At 38.3% G+C, this 18,371-nt stretch overlaps 6 protein-coding genes across 7 annotated transcripts; 4 read left to right on the top strand and 2 right to left on the bottom strand.

The window, feature by feature from the left end:
• Nucleotides 1–828: 828 nt before the first annotated feature.
• On the top strand, nt 829–4,294 carry LOC127252131 (homeobox protein knotted-1-like LET12). 2 transcript variants are annotated; one of them, XM_051276179.1, is made up of 6 exons: nt 829–1,509; nt 2,745–2,865; nt 3,189–3,382; nt 3,476–3,607; nt 3,711–3,847; nt 3,933–4,294. In XM_051276179.1, exons 1-6 carry the CDS (start codon nt 988–990, stop codon nt 3,934–3,936), a joined length of 1,110 nt encoding a protein of 369 aa, XP_051132136.1. In that variant the 5' UTR covers nt 829–987; the 3' UTR covers nt 3,937–4,294. The 2 variants fall into 2 exon arrangements, with proteins under 2 accessions (XP_051132136.1, XP_051132135.1); XM_051276178.1 differs by having other exon boundaries at nt 830–1,509; nt 3,925–4,294.
• Nucleotides 4,295–4,420: 126 nt separating this feature from the next.
• Nucleotides 4,421–4,816, bottom strand: LOC127251534 (uncharacterized). Its single transcript, XM_051275265.1, has one exon. The coding sequence runs from the start codon at nt 4,814–4,816 to the stop codon at nt 4,421–4,423; it is 396 nt and encodes a 131-aa protein (XP_051131222.1).
• A 1,517-nt stretch (nt 4,817–6,333) lies between these two features.
• LOC127252133 (signal recognition particle 14 kDa protein-like) lies at nt 6,334–9,039 on the top strand. The gene is made up of 5 exons (XM_051276180.1): nt 6,334–6,464; nt 6,564–6,689; nt 8,036–8,129; nt 8,257–8,366; nt 8,720–9,039. The coding sequence occupies exons 2-5, from the start codon at nt 6,687–6,689 to the stop codon at nt 8,885–8,887; spliced, it is 375 nt and encodes a 124-aa protein (XP_051132137.1). The 5' UTR covers nt 6,334–6,464; nt 6,564–6,686; the 3' UTR covers nt 8,888–9,039.
• Nucleotides 9,040–9,526: 487 nt separating this feature from the next.
• LOC127252134 (40S ribosomal protein S27-2) lies at nt 9,527–10,563 on the top strand. The gene is made up of 4 exons (XM_051276181.1): nt 9,527–9,691; nt 9,781–9,882; nt 9,967–9,995; nt 10,136–10,563. Exons 1-4 carry the CDS (start codon nt 9,689–9,691, stop codon nt 10,260–10,262), a joined length of 261 nt encoding a protein of 86 aa, XP_051132138.1. The 5' UTR covers nt 9,527–9,688; the 3' UTR covers nt 10,263–10,563.
• A 908-nt stretch (nt 10,564–11,471) lies between these two features.
• LOC127251846 (serine/threonine-protein kinase rio2) lies at nt 11,472–15,346 on the bottom strand. Its single transcript, XM_051275753.1, has 12 exons — nt 15,187–15,346; nt 15,053–15,099; nt 14,892–14,962; nt 14,643–14,756; nt 14,380–14,555; nt 14,180–14,268; nt 13,311–13,428; nt 13,018–13,091; nt 12,878–12,925; nt 12,422–12,620; nt 12,213–12,338; nt 11,472–11,968 (listed from the first exon to the last, which is right to left on the bottom strand). The coding sequence occupies exons 1-12, from the start codon at nt 15,268–15,270 to the stop codon at nt 11,621–11,623; spliced, it is 1,494 nt and encodes a 497-aa protein (XP_051131710.1). The 5' UTR covers nt 15,271–15,346; the 3' UTR covers nt 11,472–11,620.
• A 180-nt stretch (nt 15,347–15,526) lies between these two features.
• On the top strand, nt 15,527–18,266 carry LOC127251841 (protein NUCLEAR FUSION DEFECTIVE 4-like). Its single transcript, XM_051275747.1, has 3 exons — nt 15,527–16,510; nt 16,670–17,541; nt 17,617–18,266. Exons 1-3 carry the CDS (start codon nt 16,187–16,189, stop codon nt 18,083–18,085), a joined length of 1,665 nt encoding a protein of 554 aa, XP_051131704.1. The 5' UTR covers nt 15,527–16,186; the 3' UTR covers nt 18,086–18,266.
• The last annotated feature ends 105 nt before the right edge of the window (nt 18,267–18,371 follow it).

Raw genomic sequence — 18,371 nt, forward strand, 5'->3', positions numbered from 1 at the left:
ACTGTCCCACTTATTGTACTATTTTTTTATATTTATTGTTCCACTTATTTTATTAATCTTTTTTATTCTAAATAAATAAATAATTTTAATTTATAATTATTTTTATTATATAATAATATATAATAATAAGAAAGGACGTAGCAGTACCCCAGCGTCAATCAGCAGCACCGGTCATTTCACTCCCCTCGCACACGACGTTCATTTCATTTCCTCTTCTACGTCTACTTATACTTGTACCTACACCAACCAAATTAATTACTATTTCTTTATTTCATTAATCACCTTTATTTTTATTAATAGTAATAATTGACAAATGTTCATTAATAAATGCTATTATATGTTACTGCTCTGCTCTTTACATATTACCAAACCAAATCAATCATCCACTTATTTTGTCTCATTCCATTTGACACACCAAATTGCATTATTTATTTAATTTATATATGCACAGTTGGCGGACGGAGCAATATTGGGGTTATAAAAATCATCGGGTCGGGATGACGTGGCGGCTCTTCCCTCACTATACGCCGTCGTATCGTCTGTTTCGATTATTTATTTATTATTATCATCATCGCTCCCTGCTTGCTTCTGGTTCTGGGTCTGTTCTGGAATCTGGACGCGCTTCATTTCCCTCTGATTGCCGGTGCTGTACCCTGTGCTGACATGATTGTACTTTTAATTACTCCTTCCTTGTAAATTTCTTTCTTTTATGTAGTACTCTCACAGACTCATATAGATTATTATTATTATTATATTATAATTATGATATAATTATTTTTATAATTGATTTATATAAAGGGGGGCCGAGAGGGAGAGGTTACTTTCATTTTCTTCATAAAATTTCAAGAGAGAGAGAGAGAGAGAGAGAGAGGGAGGGAGGGGTTCAGTTGTCAACACCAGCTTCCCTGTTTGTCTGCAAGTCCTTGTAATAGAGATATATGGTCACTGTATGTTCATAAGGACTTCTGAAACTAGGGTAATCCAAACATGGCATTCCAGGACCACCAACATCACCTCCACCCGGAAATTCCCCTCACCCTTCCCCGCTACTCCTCCGATCACCATCCCCACCCTTCTTCCACCACCGCCGCGGCCTTCCGCTCAATCCTCCCAGACCACCCGGACGACAAGCCGCCGCCCACCACGGCTTGGCTCAACACCAACTCCGCCATCCACCACCAGTGGCTCCCCACCCAAAGTCAACCGAGCCCCCACACTCCGCCGGAGAACGGCGATCACCGCCAGGACAGCGGGGGCGGCGGCGGGGACAACAGCAGCGGCGGAAACACCAACTGGGAGAAGGAGAAGTGCAAGGCGGATATCCTGAACCACCCGCTGTACGAGCAGCTGCTGTCGGCACACGTGGCGTGCCTCCGCATCGCTACGCCGGTGGACCAGCTGCCCAGGATCGACGCCCAGCTGGCGCAGTCCCACCAAGTGGTGGCTAAGTACTCCGTTCTCGGCCATGGACAGCCGCCCCTTGATGATAAAGACCTCGACCACTTCATGGTACGCTGCACCCACTCCTCCAATTAATTTCTTCCTGATTATTCTTTCTGTTCGTGAACCTCAATTATTCCTATCGTTTTTGTCCATCGCTGATTCTGTTTCCTTGATTTATTGGGCATTTATAAACACTTCTTTCGTGTTCCTGAGGTAGGGTTCTCCAATTTGCTGAATTTACCACGGATTCCACTATGTGTTTTGTCTTACCTTATATTGATTTCTAGCAAATCTGCAGGTTTTACATAAAACGCTCACATCTCTAAAAATGAATCCCTCAGTTTTGAATCTTCTTATATGAACTGTGTCCGAGAGCCTATCAGGGGAACTTTGATTCAAGAATTACATGATCTGTCTTCCTTGTCATTCCATCTTATGTAATTCAGGACAAACCTTAAAAGACTTGTTCAAATAGGTTGCATATTTCTGGCCTGAGTTTATGTCGAGTTGTCTGGATTTATTTGTTGCTGGTTTCTGCAGCTGTGAAATGATTATGCAACAATATGAATATATAAAAGCTTTAGAGGGAGATTTGATAAGCTTATTGCTTTCCACTTAGCTCCCTTAATTTATGATATTCATACTTGATAAATATGGCAAGCTGCCTACTGCTATTCCGACAGCCTAGAGCCTAAGACACTGATTGTTGGTATATAAATCTGCCCAGATTGGTTTCTAGAGATTAGGAAAAGAGCTAGTGGTTTTACAAAGTTTAAACCAAGAATCCGAACTCATTTCACCTTTAGGTTTGATTATATCCAATCTGCTTATTTTTGCAACCGGCATCGAATCTTACTGTTGCTTTACCATGAGTCATAACCACAAATATCAACGGGTCCTTGCTTGTGTGGGGTGCTTCCCTTTCTTTTGATATTTATTTGTGCCATGATTCTTGAATGGAAGAGGACAGGAGTTTAGTTCCATAATACGAGTAGGAATATCTGATTGTTTCATCAGAAGAGGAATCACTTATATTTGAATCAAAAATCTATATTTTAGTGCTTTGGAGAATCTCTTTCTTGATTTAGCCCCACTTACTGCTTGCTTTCATGTGCTTCTAGAATTCCAATTCTCCTCAAAAGTAATATTGATTATCAGAAGCAGTATCTAGTGGCATAAAGATTTTTTACTGGTGTTTTCTTGCAAAACCTTTTTTTTTTTTTCCGAATTATGATCTGTTTTGTTAAGCTTTGATGTTAATAATTTTCTATGATATCTCTTCTCCCTTCTTCATGTTGCAGACACATTATGTTTTATTGCTATCCACTTTTAAAGAACAATTGCAACAACATGTTCGGGTCCATGCGATGGAAGCAGTCATGGCATGTTGGGAGCTTGAGCAATCATTGCAAAGCTTGACAGGTTATATTAACATCTGGTTCAACGCCTCGCGCGTTATTGCATCTGCTGTTGCACACAGAGTTGTTATACTATTCCTGATACAATGAATACCTTATTGCTTTCCATCAGCATTGTAACAGTCGAGTCTTTGGATGAAGGAACAGATTACTTCATCTCTATTTGTATCACTTGTCATTTAAATGTATTTATACGTATACATCATAACTTAGACATTCAATTCATAACCTCTATTTTGTTTTTATCCTTAATCATCCCTCTCTGGATCTTCGTGGGATGAGCTGCAATTTGATCTGTCTTGTGATTCTTTTGTCACGTTTCAACAGGGGTTGCCCCTGGTGAAGGCACAGGAGCAACCATGTCTGACGACGATGAGGACCATGCAGACAGTGAAATGAATCTTGTTGATGACAGCCTGGATGGACCAGACAGTATGGGATTTGGTCCTCTTGTCCCCACCGAAAGCGAAAGATCCTTAATGGAACGCGTGAGGCAAGAACTCAAACATGAGCTCAAACAGGTACATGAAAACTCATTGATCGGTAGTTTGATTTAGAAGAGCTTGTTCTTTAGTTCATATTACTCCAGATCATATATGCTCCCTTCTTTACAGGGTTACAAGGAGAAGATTGTCGACATAAGAGAAGAAATTCTCCGGAAGAGAAGGGCAGGGAAACTTCCCGGGGACACCACATCCGTTTTGAAAGCGTGGTGGCAGTCTCACTCCAAGTGGCCTTATCCCACCGTAAGATAGCCAGCCATTGCGCTGCATTATTACAATTTACATCCCTTAAATCATCGAAACAATGTTGTAATCTCACAAATGTATAACGTATATATGATTGTAGGAGGAAGACAAGGCACGGCTGGTGCAGGAGACGGGGCTGCAACTGAAGCAGATCAACAATTGGTTCATCAATCAACGGAAAAGGAACTGGCACAGCAATCCCTCGTCTTCCACCTCTCAAAAGAGCAAGCGCAAGAGGTAAGGTTCTTCAGTCAAAACTCTTGTTCACCGCGCTTTTGGGGTCAGGAATGCCAACCTGATCTCGGGATCAATAGTGGTGCAGGTGACAAGACGGCCTAGCTGGCATTTCAGTTACCCGAAGTGCACTTTTGTGTATTTGTTCCAATGCCTTAGACAGACACAGTTAGCCGGACAAAAATGGGAGAACTAACGGCCGTGGGATTACTTCTTTAGTTTGAGCTTCAGTTGTCTCGGAACATTGATCCTTTGCCTTGCCTACAGCAACTGTGATAGCTTATGCTTTAAATCCTTGTAAGAATATGCAAAGCTACTTCGAAATTTATATATTGTCTGGATATATATATTATATATATTGTGGCATGGTCGAGGACTATATATATGTCTTAGTTGGACCTGATAGGTGATTGTTTTATGTATGAAAAGCTTCCTATCTGTATTTCTGCATATTTCAGTATTCCAGTTATTTTCACACTCATCCTCATATTTAGATTTGAGAGAGAAATTTCTATGCAGCAAATCAAAACATTGGTGAGATTGTGTGTACACTTGAACTGGAAGTAAGGTAAGAAGTCACAGATTCCTCTGGGACCTCGATCTGAGGAGTCGGGCCAAGGCGCAAGCCAGCGACATCGCGGGGTTGACGCGGATGGTTCTATTGAATTCCAAGCACACGCTCATGTGTGCGTGCAGAGCTTCTTCTTGCACAATGTCTCGAATGCCTCCGAGCTTGTAGGACTCTTCGCAGACAGCTTCGGAGCACAGGCCGCACACCCATTTTCCGTAGAATCGAGCTCTGGTGCCACGAATGTAGGCGCCGGTGCAGTCCTCGGAAAGGCCACAGCACTCGCACTCGATCTCGTTAACCTCGGTGGAAGCAGCAGTGAGATGGTTGGGAAACCTTATGAGATCCATGTAGTTGAATATGCTCCTTTCGGGGAGCTTATCCGAGGAGCCCTTTTGGACCATGTCCAAGGATAGTCTTCGAGTTCCTCTATTTGGGACCATAGTTTTGTCTTCCTCTTTGATTCTTTTTTGATTAAAATTGACCTTGAAGCCTACATTCGCGGCTATCCTATATAGAGAGAGAGAGAGAGAGAGAGAGAGAGAGAGGGAGAAGTCTTAGTTCACAAGAAATTTGTTTTGTTGGTGTTGATTGGTAGTGATGAGTGGCCATATGATGCACGAAAACGATGTGCAGTAAATGAACAGTGGTTGGAAGGTAGCTCGGTGAAGAGGGGCGTGGTTGTCAATGGCGGTTGTCAGTATATATGTGTGTGTGTGTGTGTGTGTGTGGAGCATCACGTGAGTCGCGTGTGGGCTACTAGCAAGGAGGCACAGCCAGCCATTGGAGAGGGACTGTTGAGGAGTTAGGGTAAGCTAGCCATTGGCAATACTTAATTTGCATGGATCACATGAAGATGCTGTATGATGGTGAAATTAAAAGCTACAGAAGAAGAGAAAGTGCAAGATAGATAGATGATGATGATGATGATGACGATGATTATATATGCCAAAAAATCACTTTTGATCTTAAGATATTGTCCACCTGGTGTCAAATTTGTGATACCGTTTGGATTGGATTAGGGTAGTTTCTTGATCCGCATTCATTATATTCTTTAGGTGCTTTTGTATTCATTGAGGTCTTTTGTGAGTTGTTTCAGTCCATCAGATGAAAACTATAAGTTTATGATGCTTAAAAGTGCATTTATCCCATAAAACAACTAGATTCTCATTCTATATATAGGAGGAGGGGGTCCTTCTTGTGATTACTCGTTGGATTATAACAACATTATTAATAATATAATTATATAAAAATATTACATAATAAAAAATATATTTTATTTAAAAAAAAAAAAACGCTAGAGAAGGCCGATTATTTGATGTTATGTTATGATTAGCATGATATGATTTTCGTAATAATTTTTAAAATAATGACAGCTGATTTGGGCAATTAGTTTTTGAAAATGGTATTCTTCAAATACTTAGTTATAAATTTATCACGTCACCAAATTTAACAAAGTAAAAATAATAAATAAAAAAAATTAATACTTAAATATTATCATTCAATCAATTTTTATTTACAATAAAAACTATTGATTTTATTGATTTTTTTTTTAAATTTTCATTCAGTTTAATTATTTATTAAATTTCTAAAAATATCTAACTATTATTTTATTTTTCGGGGTGTGTTTGTTTGGAGGATTGGATTTAAATTTAATTATTCATCCCATTTTTTTTCTAAAAATATCAAATCAAATACCTATTTTTTATTTTTTATATTATACTAAAAATCAATTTTACATTCAAAACATCGTATCAACGTCTATTTATATTATATCATACAACTATTTAAATTCAAAATTTTTACTATTCAAATCTCAATCTAAAATTCAAACCCCCGCACAAACAGCTCTTGCTATATAATGAAGCGGGTATGGGTAAGTCGTTCGGGTCAATTGGGATGGGAGCGGTTAATAAATAAAAACTGCACGTATTATATAGTTTTTTTATTTTTTTATACAAAACCCTGAGAAAATATTTTTGCAAACACAGTTTCTTTTTATTAGTTTCCCCAGTTCCGTCGCCGGTGGTGCTCTGGTTCCTTTGCCTTTCGGTATGCTCAGATGTGCTCAATATCCTCTGCTCTACTGATCTAAGTTATGGGCAGATTTGTTGAATTTTTTGTGAATTATCTTATTTGTTACCGGTGCAGTTCTATTGGGGATCCATATCGATATTTTAAAGGGGCTACTTTCTGTCAAGGAAACCGTGAAGAAAGGAAAAGAATCTGCCTTAAACTGCGCCGTAGTTTCTTTGGGCCTCCAGAGGAAGCAGAATGGTAATTTTCTCCATCTGGTATTGAATTCCTTTTTATAACTTTGAAATCTCGTGTGTTTAGTCCGAGGGCCACGATATTCTTAGCGTGTTTGATTGGAATGTTGTATTGTAATTATATTAACCTTAAGAATCGATAGAATGTAGGAAGGTCAATTTGGGTACATGTGCCAGTGTGGATTATGGATCAATGCCTTATGCTTTGATTCATATGTCTTTCTTATGTTATTGTTGATTTTAATTTTACTTAATTATGTGAAAATTATTGTATAGATATTTGATTTATTAAGTTTATATGTTTTAATTATCAAATAAGCTGTATTCATTTGATGATGATAGGTATGCAAGTTGATTAATGTTAGGGCTTAAGAGTTATTGAAAGATGAGTATGAATAGAATTGAGTTTGGATATATTAATCTTTGAGATAATTGTTGAAATGTGTATCCTGTGAGTTACTTTTGTGTAATTGTATATTTAGTTTATTAGATGTTTTGAAACTTATTTAGGGCGTTGAGGTTGGCTTTCTTCATGGAAGCTCTTCAAAAGGCACATTTTAAATCTTAATTCATGAATCAGTGTTATTTAAAGTTTGCGTTGCTAGCCCTCATGGATATCTGTATAACAAGTTATTCATTGTGGATCTTAAAATTCCTACTATCATTTTCTAATGGTGAATATTAATAGGTGAGTAGTCACATTGTTGTTCGAATGCAAATTAAACTTACTGTACCAAGGTGTGTTTGTTTGGAGATTTTGATCTGTAAAATTTTGAATTTGAATAGTTGTTTGATTTGATATAAATAAGAAATAATGTGATGTTTTAAATGTAAAATTAATTTTAGTGTAATATAAAAAAAAAAAGGTATTTGATTTGATGTTTTGGACAATAAAAAAATTGTGAATAGTAGAAATACAAACAAATCATCCAAACAAACACAAACTTTTATTTTTTTATTTTTGCATTTGCCATTGGGGGGTTGCTGTGGTATTGGAAACATGAATTAGGGGTGGTAGAGAACACATTTTAAATTGTGTCTTGAGCTCTGGGAAACCATCTCTTTCTTACTCATTTATTCATGCTTTATCTGTATTGAACTTGTGCCTGCACATGTATGTTATGTACTGGTTGGTGTAGTCGTTTTTCGTGACCAGGAAATTAACAATGGGGAATCACGGTAACATTTCTGTTAAATGTCTGATCTGGTATATCTTTTTTGTTTGCTTTGTCAAATAGCACAGTTGCTTCAGAAGTATTGTATCCACTTTGTAAATTCTTATCTTTATCAGAAAATTAGTTTTAGATTTTGCTAATTTTTACTATATTATATATATATATATATATTCTCCAGGTACGTCTGCAGCCTGATCCATTCCTCAATGAACTTACCAACATGTTTGAGAGGACTACAGAAAAGGGGTCTGTGTGGGTTACATTGAAGCATTGTCAGTTCTCTTATCTATCTTAACTTTTTACTCCTGGAAGAACTTTAGTGAATGTACAAATGCTTATTTTGATGCTGTTTTGTGGGAAATTGACGAAGCCATGATAGTTTTTACATCATATCTCCAGCTTCTGACAAATCCAAGGTCAAAAGAAATAAGATGAAGACAGCAGGGGAGAAGATTGAGTATAAGTGCCTGATTCGTGCAACCGATGGCAAAAAGAATATTTCAACTATGGTAAATATTCACAATTTTTTATTTTTTCCTTTGTGTTAATGTTGCCCATAGCAATCTACTCCTTTGGAGATACGAAGATGATTCTTATGGTGTTATGGTTGTTATGCCCATATGATTTTAAATAATTACCATGTTACTGTAGGTAATGGTTCTTATGTTATATTTTATGGTGTCATAAGGTGCAGTCTGCGAGTCTCAACACAAAACCTCTCATTTATTGTCGTGATTGCATTGTGAAAATAATCCTTACAAAATGATTTGACGCTCTGTTTCTGTACTTTGTCAATGGCTTCTTGCTATTGTCGAGAATGATCGCCACTAAAGCATTTATGTTTTCTTCATTGGGATCACAGGTTGGTCCGAAGGAACATCAACGCTTTCAGTCTAGTTATGCGACAATTTTGAAAGCACGGATGACTGCCTTGAAGAAGCGCGAAAGAAAGGATAAGAAGAAGGCTGCAGATTCTGATAAAAAACAAGACTCGAAGAAGAAATCTTCTGTGGCTAAAACATCAAACTGAAGTATTCTCTTGGGGGTTAGTGTTTTTCCTATTTATGGTCTTTGACAGTATGTGTTCTCTGATCTATAATTTTCCATTGAGACTGCATTGACAAATCCTTCAAGTTTTTTTATGCTTGCGGATCTAACATACAAAAGAACGTGTTGCAGTTTTGACTGTGTGCTTGGGTATTTATTTTTTGATATTCCGACAGTTTTTTTGATATTTTTTTCCCATACAAAATGTTTGGTCTTGCCCAATTAAGCAATTAGCATCCTACTATTAATTTTCATGTTCCTTCACTTTGTTTTTATAAATATTATTAAAAAAATTATACATATCAACACAATATATAAAATATGTATCTATTTATAACAAAAAATTAATAAATTAATAATTAATATAATATAAAAAAATACAATAAAAAAAATATAAAGTGGGCACACCATAGGACAATTTTTTTTCAATTTTGAGTAAGTTCGATTTGATAGTTCAGTGTTCCTTCAAATATTTGGCCCATTGAAATGTATAGCTACGGCCCAACGACAGAAATGGGCTATTTTAAACCCTAAGGGCCAGGTATAATAGAGCTTAAGAGAGCTGGGTCAAGTCCAATTCTGGCTTGTTAAAATAAAAGTAGACCTGGGCTAATTTAAACTGGGCTGGGCCTGGGCTGAGCTGGTTAAAAGAGGTGGCCCACACTAGCTCTGCATAAATATATATATGACAGAACAAACACTGAGGACAAAACCCTAGCCTCAATTCGCCTCTTCAGTTTCTCACTGCGTCTCCGATCTTCGGCACCCCTCCTTCGAATCAAAGATGGTAAATTCGTGATGCCTGCTGTGAATATCTGTCTCAGCGTTAATCGATTTCATGGGTGATTGAACCAATTCGTTGTTTTTTGTGAATAGGTTCTCTCAAACGATTATGATTTGCTCAACCCGCCGGCGGAGCTGGAGAAGAGGAAGCACAAGCTCAAGCGTCTCGTTCAATCCCCAAATTCTTTCTTCATGGTACTCTTACATTCGGTCCTTATCTTCTTTTTACAGCTTATTGAATTTCTCATTTTTCCTATTAATATGCTCTCGTTACTGTAGGATGTGAAGTGCCAGGGTTGCTTTAACATGTAAGTTACTTTGCTATTTGAATTTTCTCGAAATGAAAAATCTACATGATTTGTTCAGACAGAATTTCCTGGTGGCAAAGTAATAATAATAATAAAATTGATTTTCTGCTAATCTATGTGTATGCGTGCTATAAATTCAGCACAACTGTGTTCAGCCATTCACAAACGGTCGTGGTCTGCGGCAACTGCCAGACGGTGCTGTGCCAGCCGACAGGCGGGCGTGCCAGGCTCACGGAGGGCTGCTCCTTCCGGAGAAAGGGCGATTGATTTTGTTGGTAGACACTTTCATTCTTAAGAGGGCTGAATCCCTAAGCGATCGTGTTTTTTTTGGTGAAATGTTCTTGTATTCTGAATTCCTCTAATGAGTTCTTGAACAGTTCTAAGTTATCAGTATATTTCCAGTTTAATATATAATGTAGAAAGGTTCTTTAAAATATTCAAGTATTATCGAATTTGCTTTGTGGTTTTCGTTTATTGTATGTTTTGTAAGTGTGATCTAGCTATTAAAATATGGTATGTTGTTGAACTTCTTAATCTACAAGAGCAAAGTATAGGCCTTTGAGAACAATATGAGATGTAATCTGTGAAAGTTCATTTTGTAGTTCGAGTTTTCGGTTTAATACATTAGATTAAATATTTTTTAATAGTCTCTCCATGCTTGTCGGAACTAGTCAAAGTGCCCTGCAAATTAGACCCGACAAGGTAAGTTAGATAACCTAGCGGTCACAAGTTTACTCTCCACACTACCATAACCTAACGGTCACAAGTTTATTTCCCACGCCACCATACCGTTCTTATGGGACGGGAATGCATTATTTTCAGAATAGTTAGTATTGGTTGAATGTTGCAAAATTCCCCTATAAAGAATGCAATTTTGTATGTATTTCATGTCACTGACTGATGCAGTTCTTAGTGTTAAAAACTTAAAATGGTACTGTAAGTTAAATAATTTGTGTTGTTTGATCAATTATCAATAAATATATGTGTGTATAGTTGAAAACAAAACTTGTCACAGTTACATTCATTCACTTTTTTTGGATGATGTGGGGCTGCTACTCGAAAGTGCGTGCGCATTGGGTAAACTTTCGGCCGAATTTAGTACCCGCAAATGAGGTCGGTCACAAGTCTAATTCCTACACCACCAGGCCATACCTTACGGGATTACATTCATTCACTTTGCTCTATACAAATTTTTGGTATATGGTTGCTTTAGTAAATCAATGCTCTATTAATATATGTTGATGGAATACAACGAAACGTGGACTCTAGATCCTTAATCACATTAATCTTTTTTCTGTAAAGATCTAACACAAAGAACTCTAGCAACATTTCAAATAGCTGCTGAGTTGTATTTTGTTCAACACTAATCAACCAGTTATATATTCCTGTAAAATATCAAAGATTTTAAATAAAAAATTGTCATATTAATCTCTATTTAGTTAAAAATAAAATTAAAATACGTATAAATACAACCTATTTCAAAGTAGATTCTATATTATAAAAAATATAGGGAGTACATACATTGGTATAAAACGTCCCCCAAAATCTGAAGGCAACCTTGCCTGCAACAACATAGCAGGCCTACATCATCATCATCTTGATATATAAGGCAAGTGAAGTTTCTTTCACCAGAAGCTATTTAATTGCTTCTGAATCTTGGAATTATGAGAGGACTTCCCACCTTTGTCCTTGTAAGTGTTTCTAGATGGTATTACTTTTCTTCTCCCCTGTACAGCTTTGATGGCTGTTCGTCGTTGTTTACTCAAACGTTTTGTAAGCTCAGGATCTTCTTCTTCTTCTTCCTCTTCTTCTTCGGATTCTTTAGAATTCTGACTGGACTCGGCTTTTCTATCAACCTCAGAACTGTTGTCGCCTTCCTGACTATCTACCATAGGCTTATGTACATTTTGGATGGATGAATCTGCATTTCCAATATTATTGCTGCCCTCTGAGTTTGTTGCAAGTAGATATTCCTGCAAAACCACCATCTTTCTTTAAAAATGTGCAAACAGTTCCACTAGCTAATTCCGCAAGTAATGTTCAGAGTTAATAACATAAATTTACAGGTATTTGATAACATAATATTAGGTAACAGATTGCCAGCCATACAAAATGTAATTACTGTGTCCTATTGATGATGGCTGATATTTACAACCTAAATAGCTAAAAAGACCACTTTGAAAGTATATAATGTACACGGTAGCTTGATATAGTTACCTCCCCAACCAAGTTCAAGGACTCCAAACGTTTTGCACTTGTGTCATTTATTTGATCCACAACATCCTCCTCATCAGTTTCTCCACAATCAGATCCATGATCCTTCTCAACATCACCATCAACAAACTGTAGATATGAAAAAACAAGCAAGTTTAACAACCAAAACTTCATGCCTGCCAACTGCCATTGAATATACATGCTTATTATACCTTCTCTATATCATCTTGGTCCTTCCTAGTAAAACCACTTGCTTCAAGTTCCTTGTCCAGGAAACCAGAAACTTTCTTTATGTCAGAAAACTGAGGTCGGCATCCTTCAACTGAATCTTCTTCTGAATCACCATCCCTGCCCACATCTCCATCCCCATCTTCATCTTCATCTTCATCTTCATCAAATGTGAGGTTGAATCTAGAAGAATTACAGATACAAATATAGAGGGAATATTACTATATAGGGAAACAAAGTGTCAACCCAATATCACATGTTGAACCGAATATATAGTAGGTTCTGACACCTTTAAACCAATAAAAGAAATCATTACTCTAATTAACAAGATGGCTAATAAAAAAATGCTGTCGTAACTGTTATGAAATGCATAATTTAAACTAAAGATTTTCTCATTTGCTAATAAAAAACTCAGGCATATTGTGAAATATTGCACTTACCTCTTTCTAAAGAACTTAAAAATGCATTCAACGTCGCGGTCGAAGTACCTGAATAACAAGGAAAACAAAACTGATATAAATCCTATTTTAAGAAGCAGATAATAAAAGGAGGCGTTGAGGGGATGCTCAACATGTCATACATTTTTGCATTTCGATGAGAAACAGAAACCATCTGTGGAAAATCAATCATTGTGACCTTCTCATCATCGTCTATCTGTGGGGGTGGGGAATTAATTAACAGAAATGGGATTCATAGAAAAATAGATCAATAATTTAAGAGAACACAAAAAAATTCTTATACAATGAAAACAAGAATGTAGGGTAGCATATCAAACCTGTTAGAAAAAGCAAAGGTGCAGAGTAATCCGAACAAATATGACAGAAATGTTCAATAAAACAAAGTAAATATGTGATTTGTGCTGCAGAAGCATACCATGATGTTAAATTCATTGAAATCACAATGAATGAGCCCATGCTCTGCCAGACGAACAACAATACCCAGAATTGACTCAAAGACTGTGTCAGGATTTTGCAATTGCTTAACCTGCACACTGAATGCAGTAGAATGTCAAATACAGTCATGATCCAAGAATCATGAATGCCATTTACTACCTAATAAGTGACACTTTCATATTTTGTTCATGCTCTTCTGAAAATTTGAAGGAAGTTGGAGGGGAATGCGAAAAAATTCATCAAACACCACAATATATAATTAAAAATAAAGGAGTTATAGCATATCCTAATATAATACCACGAAACCAAGAAAACAAAACATATATTTAGCTACACATTAGGGGTTTCTTTACTTGTTTTTTTAATATATATATATATATTTACTATTTAGTTAAAATTGTAAAACTTATATCTTCTACATTTATTTACATCCAATACTCTTTTCCATTCAAAATACCATACAACAACTATATTCACCTTAAAAACATCAAACGCAAAGACATCAAAACAAAAATGAAACACAGAGTAGGTTTCTGCTAATTTTCATCTAAACCCTTGACCGTTCCAAAAACAGAATCAAAGTTCACCCCATTATATTTAGCCAGGATTTTAATGGCACTGACATCCACTATTCTAGCTTCAGAGAGCAGGATAAAATATCAGAAGCCATTGGCTAAATATTCTCAATCTATCATCTGTTAAGATCCTACCTGCAACATGCAATTCTACACGTTTTCAACTAAAAAGAATTTTTAAGAGCAAATAGTGAGAATCTATCACAGGTGACTGCTTAGAATACAAGAACATCATCTGCAGAGTAAAAAAAAACCATTTATTTATAATACTCACAGGGGATAGCCTTGGACAAGAGACATAATAACACAATGCCGATTGCAGTCCACAGCATGTGGAACAGGAAACCCATGTTCGTCCAAAGCCTGCAGCACAAGGAACAAACAGTAACAAGACTACTCTAACGCAGATGAGTTTGGCCATCTCTTCCAATAATGCAAATTGCAATTAGAAAAATATCAATAAAAACCAGACACCTTCATAAAGGCAAATTCTTTGAGTGCAGCTAGCCTTGACAAGTACAGCCAATTATAGCTACTTCGATGCCTCAGATAATCACGTTTGGACTTTACTGCTCTAAAGGATACTCTACCAAGCCTGTGTAGCTTCATGGCAAGAACTGTGCCATCCTCTGTAGCAACCTCAAATATATCTTCAAAATAGAGCATAGGTGGTGAAACATTAGATAATTTCTGTATAAATATATAACAAAACCCTAGAAAGCGAAATAAAATAATACCCGACTCCTTCCCGACACCAATTTGACGACCGACAGAAGCAAAAACTCCACGGTTAACCAATGTCTTAATTGCAAGAAAATCATAGCCCAAGTATGTCAGCCGGAAGCCGTCATCTACACCAACACCATACAACATTGAATAATATCAGACAGACGACCTTAGTTAAAAGAGTGTGTGAGCTTATTCAATAACATGGGAACATTATGAAGGTAGGCAAAGCGACCAAATGAAGGAAGTACGGAACTCACATTTGGAAGAGTCATGGTGCAATAGTTTGTTCTTCAGCAAATTCTTCAAAACTTTATATGTACCGCCATGCCTAAATTCACAAACTCAATAAACCTCAATCAGATTAATCATATGCACTGCTCGCTGATAAACCACATAGTTCGCGGAAAGAAAAACTCACTTGAGGGCCGCGATTCGATCAATCAACTCCGACGGCACAATTTCATGCTATATCCATCAATTAAATAATTATATTCATCATCAGTACTAAAAGAAAACGAAAAAAAAAAAAAAGCGATTCGAAAAGGTACAAACATTGCGCATGCCCATCTCGACGGCAGTAAGAACCCTGAAGTCATCCTTGGACAGATATCTCAAAGCGTTTACGTCCAACTTCATTCTGAAATCGAATTAACACAAGAATAGCAGCGGCGGCGAAGGCAGAGCTGCGAGAGCTAGGCGTTCTTATACCGTCCCTTCCATAACTCAGCTGTATATGTGTATATAATACACGCATTTGTTAATGGGCTGGGCTTTGTAGTGAGCGGGCCTTATGGGCCCAATTTTCAATTAACCAAAGCCCAATCCATTAATCATTTTAATTATATTTTAAAGTGTATATTAGCGTTTCTTCAAATCATACGTAGATTTTTATTACTGAACCGAAGCGAGACAAAACTATGACGATTCCGAGGACAGCTTGTCGCCGGCGGCGGCCGAAGTTAAATGACAAATCAAAAACTGCCGAACAGAAGAAGAAAGAAAGACAGAAAAGCAGATCATACACGTGAAGAAGCAGAGCTCCAAGCTGCGTGTCGATGGTTTATACATTGTACGTATCATTTCCTCAAATGGATATTATCTGTATCGCTTTCAGTTTCTTGGTTTATTAGGAGAACAAGTTTCCAGAATCAGAAGAAGCAGGTTACAGTAACTGGAGCCTAAAGTTTTCTGAAAGTGGTAAGAATTTAATTATGATGGATTTCCATGGATAGTCAAGTAGTTTCTGACGCCGAGCAACAATGGAGAAGAAGTAAGGCCCACGTCAGGATCTCGAAATTAAGACATATAGGCATGCAATTTGTCCTATTGACACCCAACCCCAAAAAGGTTCAAAACCCTACCTAATACAGCGGAAAGAAAGAAGGAAGTTTTCAAATCCGCCGCCGTTCAAGAAAATGAAAGAAGAAAACAATTAATTAAAGTCGACGCCGGTCCGGATTCGTGCTTACTTCTAGCGTAAGAGGCTGAAACAAATGGATTGAAGAATTGGGGATTTGGGAGCTTGGAATCGAAAACTTTTAACGAGAAGGCGATGCTGAGCCTGAAAGGTGGGACTCGGCCGCCGTGGGTGGGTCTGGGCGCCGCCGTGTGGGTGCAGATTGCAGCGGGGAATTCATACAACTTCCCTCTCTATTCGCACTCCCTGAAATCCGTTCTGGGTTTCAATCAGAGGCAGCTTACTCTGCTGGGCGTGGCGAATGATGTTGGTGAAAATGTTGGCATTCTTCCTGGGCTGGTCTGCAACAAGTTCCCTCCATGGGTAGTCCTCCTGATCGGAGCTTTCGCTTGTTTCTTTGGCTATGGAGTTCTCTGGCTCGCTCTTAGCCAAACTGTTGCTTCCATGCCTTACTGGATGGTAATTTCTTTTCTCGTCCCTGTTATCCCTTTGATAGATCGATACAACAGTCGATTATATATCTCCTTGCAGTGATTAAATTTAGTAATCTTACATCTCGATTTGTTTGGCTAATGTAGATCTAGTGGTGGTTATGATGGATAATTTGTGTAATTGCAGTTATGGTTAGCTTTATGTATTGCAACAAACAGCAGTGCTTGGTTCAGCACGGCGGTGCTGGTCACGAATATGAGAAACTTCCCGCTGAGCCGGGGGACGGTCGCCGGAATTCTTAAAGGCTACGGTGGGCTCAGCGCTGCAGTGTTCACTGAACTTTACAGTGTACTGCTCAACAACTCTTCTACAAAGCTATTGATGTTCCTAGCGCTTGGAGTTCCTATGCTTTGTCTTATGATGATGTTTTTCGTTAAGCCGTGCACGCCGGCGGCCGGCGATGATAATCCTTCCGAGCACTCGCATTTTGTTTTCATTCAAGTTGCTAGTGTTCTACTCGGCGTATATGTTCTTACAACCACGATACTCGACGAGATGCTACCAATAAGTGCTCCGGTAGGATGCGCTTTACTTCTCGTCATGGTGCTGCTTCTGATGGCTCCGCTCGCTGTCCCTGTCAAGATGACGTTCTGCGCGTCTGATCGAATGCGGTCTTCTTCTTTGCAAGAGTCCGACAAAGCTGAGGCCCTTCTGGAAGCTTCTTCGTCGGCAGCCAGTCTTCACGGCTGTAATGAGAGTGATGGCCTGTCTGAAATAGACATGCTTCTTGCCGAGGGTGAAGGGGCTGTTAAGAAAAGGAGGAAACCTCGAAGAGGGGAGGATTTCACGTTTTCTGAAGCTTTGATCAAAGCTGATTTTTGGCTCTTGTTTTTGGTATACTTCGTCGGCGTTGGTTCCGGCGTCACCGTTCTAAACAACCTGGCGCAGATCGGAATCGCTCAGTATGTGCACAACACGAAGCTCCTCTTGTCCCTCTTCAGCTTCTGCAATTTCGCCGGTCGACTTGGCGGTGGCATTGTCTCCGAATATCTCGTCAGGTTCGCTGTCGCATAAACTAAAAGTTAAACTATTACGAGGCTCGATTGTTCTAACAAATCGGAGATCAAATGCAGGTCGAAAGCAATTCCTCGAACCATCTGGATGACGATCACACAGATGATAATGGTGATCGCGTATCTACTCTTCGCTTCGTCTCTCAACGGCACTCTTTTCGCTGCAACTTCGTTGCTCGGCATCTGCTACGGCTTCCAATTCTCAATCATGATCCCCACAGCTTCGGAGCTCTTCGGCCTTAAGAACTTCGGTTTGATATCAAGCTTCATAGCGCTGGGGAATCCGGTCGGGGCGTGCCTGTTCTCAAGTCTTCTGGCTGGATTCGTGTACGACAATGAGGCGGCGAGGCAGCACTCGGCGACCTGCTTGGGTCCGAACTGTTTCCGGCTAACTTTCCTCGTTCTGGCCGGAGTATGCACCGTCGGAGCTGTGCTTAGCATCGTGCTGACTCTGCGGATCATCCCGGTGTACAAAATGCTTTACGCCGGCGGATCGTTCAGGACACCGCAGCCGAGTTCGGAGCATTGAGAGCAATGCAATGTAAAACGTTTTAAGATTGTCCGTACGCGGGGCGGGCTTCCCATCGGACATTACATTGGTAGAGGCATTGTAGTAGAACTAACTCGAACACTCTTCTACGTATATGGACACCTTTGTAGTATTATTATAAGCTTGGTAGTGAAATTATGGCCTTTTTTTAATATTAAATACTATAAGAAAAGTCTTGTTAATATAAAAAAAATAATAAAATCTTTTAATTTAGATATATTATATATTTTTTCTATAAAAAAATTAATTGGTGAATCAATAATAC

Source organism: Andrographis paniculata, unplaced genomic scaffold (genome assembly GCF_009805555.1).
Source record: "Andrographis paniculata isolate CXL003 unplaced genomic scaffold, ASM980555v1 Contig45END, whole genome shotgun sequence".
NCBI classification, from domain to species: Eukaryota; Viridiplantae; Streptophyta; class Magnoliopsida; order Lamiales; family Acanthaceae; genus Andrographis; species Andrographis paniculata.

Excerpts from the sequence above, each read along its gene's own strand:
- LOC127252134 (XM_051276181.1), top strand. Across the intron at positions 9,883-9,966 it reads CCCCAAATTCTTTCTTCATG|GATGTGAAGTGCCAGGGTTG; the intron begins GTACTCTTACAT and ends TCGTTACTGTAG. Across the intron at positions 9,996-10,135 it reads TGCCAGGGTTGCTTTAACAT|CACAACTGTGTTCAGCCATT; the intron begins GTAAGTTACTTT and ends CTATAAATTCAG.
- LOC127251846 (XM_051275753.1), bottom strand. The coding sequence starts at position 15,270 with ATGAAGTTGGACGTAAACGCTTTGAGATATCTGTCCAAGGATGACTTC. Across the intron at positions 14,269-14,379 it reads AAGAATTTGCCTTTATGAAG|GCTTTGGACGAACATGGGTT; the intron begins GTGTCTGGTTTT and ends CTTGTGCTGCAG. Across the intron at positions 12,621-12,877 it reads TTTAAGTTCTTTAGAAAGAG|ATTCAACCTCACATTTGATG; the intron begins GTAAGTGCAATA and ends TAATTCTTCTAG.
- LOC127251841 (XM_051275747.1), top strand. The coding sequence starts at position 16,187 with ATGCTGAGCCTGAAAGGTGGGACTCGGCCGCCGTGGGTGGGTCTGGGC. Across the intron at positions 16,511-16,669 it reads CTTCCATGCCTTACTGGATG|TTATGGTTAGCTTTATGTAT; the intron begins GTAATTTCTTTT and ends GTGTAATTGCAG. Across the intron at positions 17,542-17,616 it reads GTCTCCGAATATCTCGTCAG|GTCGAAAGCAATTCCTCGAA; the intron begins GTTCGCTGTCGC and ends GATCAAATGCAG.
- LOC127251534 (XM_051275265.1), bottom strand. The coding sequence starts at position 4,816 with ATGGTCCAAAAGGGCTCCTCGGATAAGCTCCCCGAAAGGAGCATATTC.
- LOC127252133 (XM_051276180.1), top strand. Across the intron at positions 8,130-8,256 it reads GTGGGTTACATTGAAGCATT|CTTCTGACAAATCCAAGGTC; the intron begins GTCAGTTCTCTT and ends TCATATCTCCAG. Across the intron at positions 8,367-8,719 it reads AAAAGAATATTTCAACTATG|GTTGGTCCGAAGGAACATCA; the intron begins GTAAATATTCAC and ends TTGGGATCACAG.
- LOC127252131 (XM_051276178.1), top strand. The coding sequence starts at position 988 with ATGGCATTCCAGGACCACCAACATCACCTCCACCCGGAAATTCCCCTC. Across the intron at positions 1,510-2,744 it reads AAGACCTCGACCACTTCATG|ACACATTATGTTTTATTGCT; the intron begins GTACGCTGCACC and ends TTCATGTTGCAG. Across the intron at positions 3,848-3,924 it reads CAAAAGAGCAAGCGCAAGAG|TGGTGCAGGTGACAAGACGG; the intron begins GTAAGGTTCTTC and ends CGGGATCAATAG.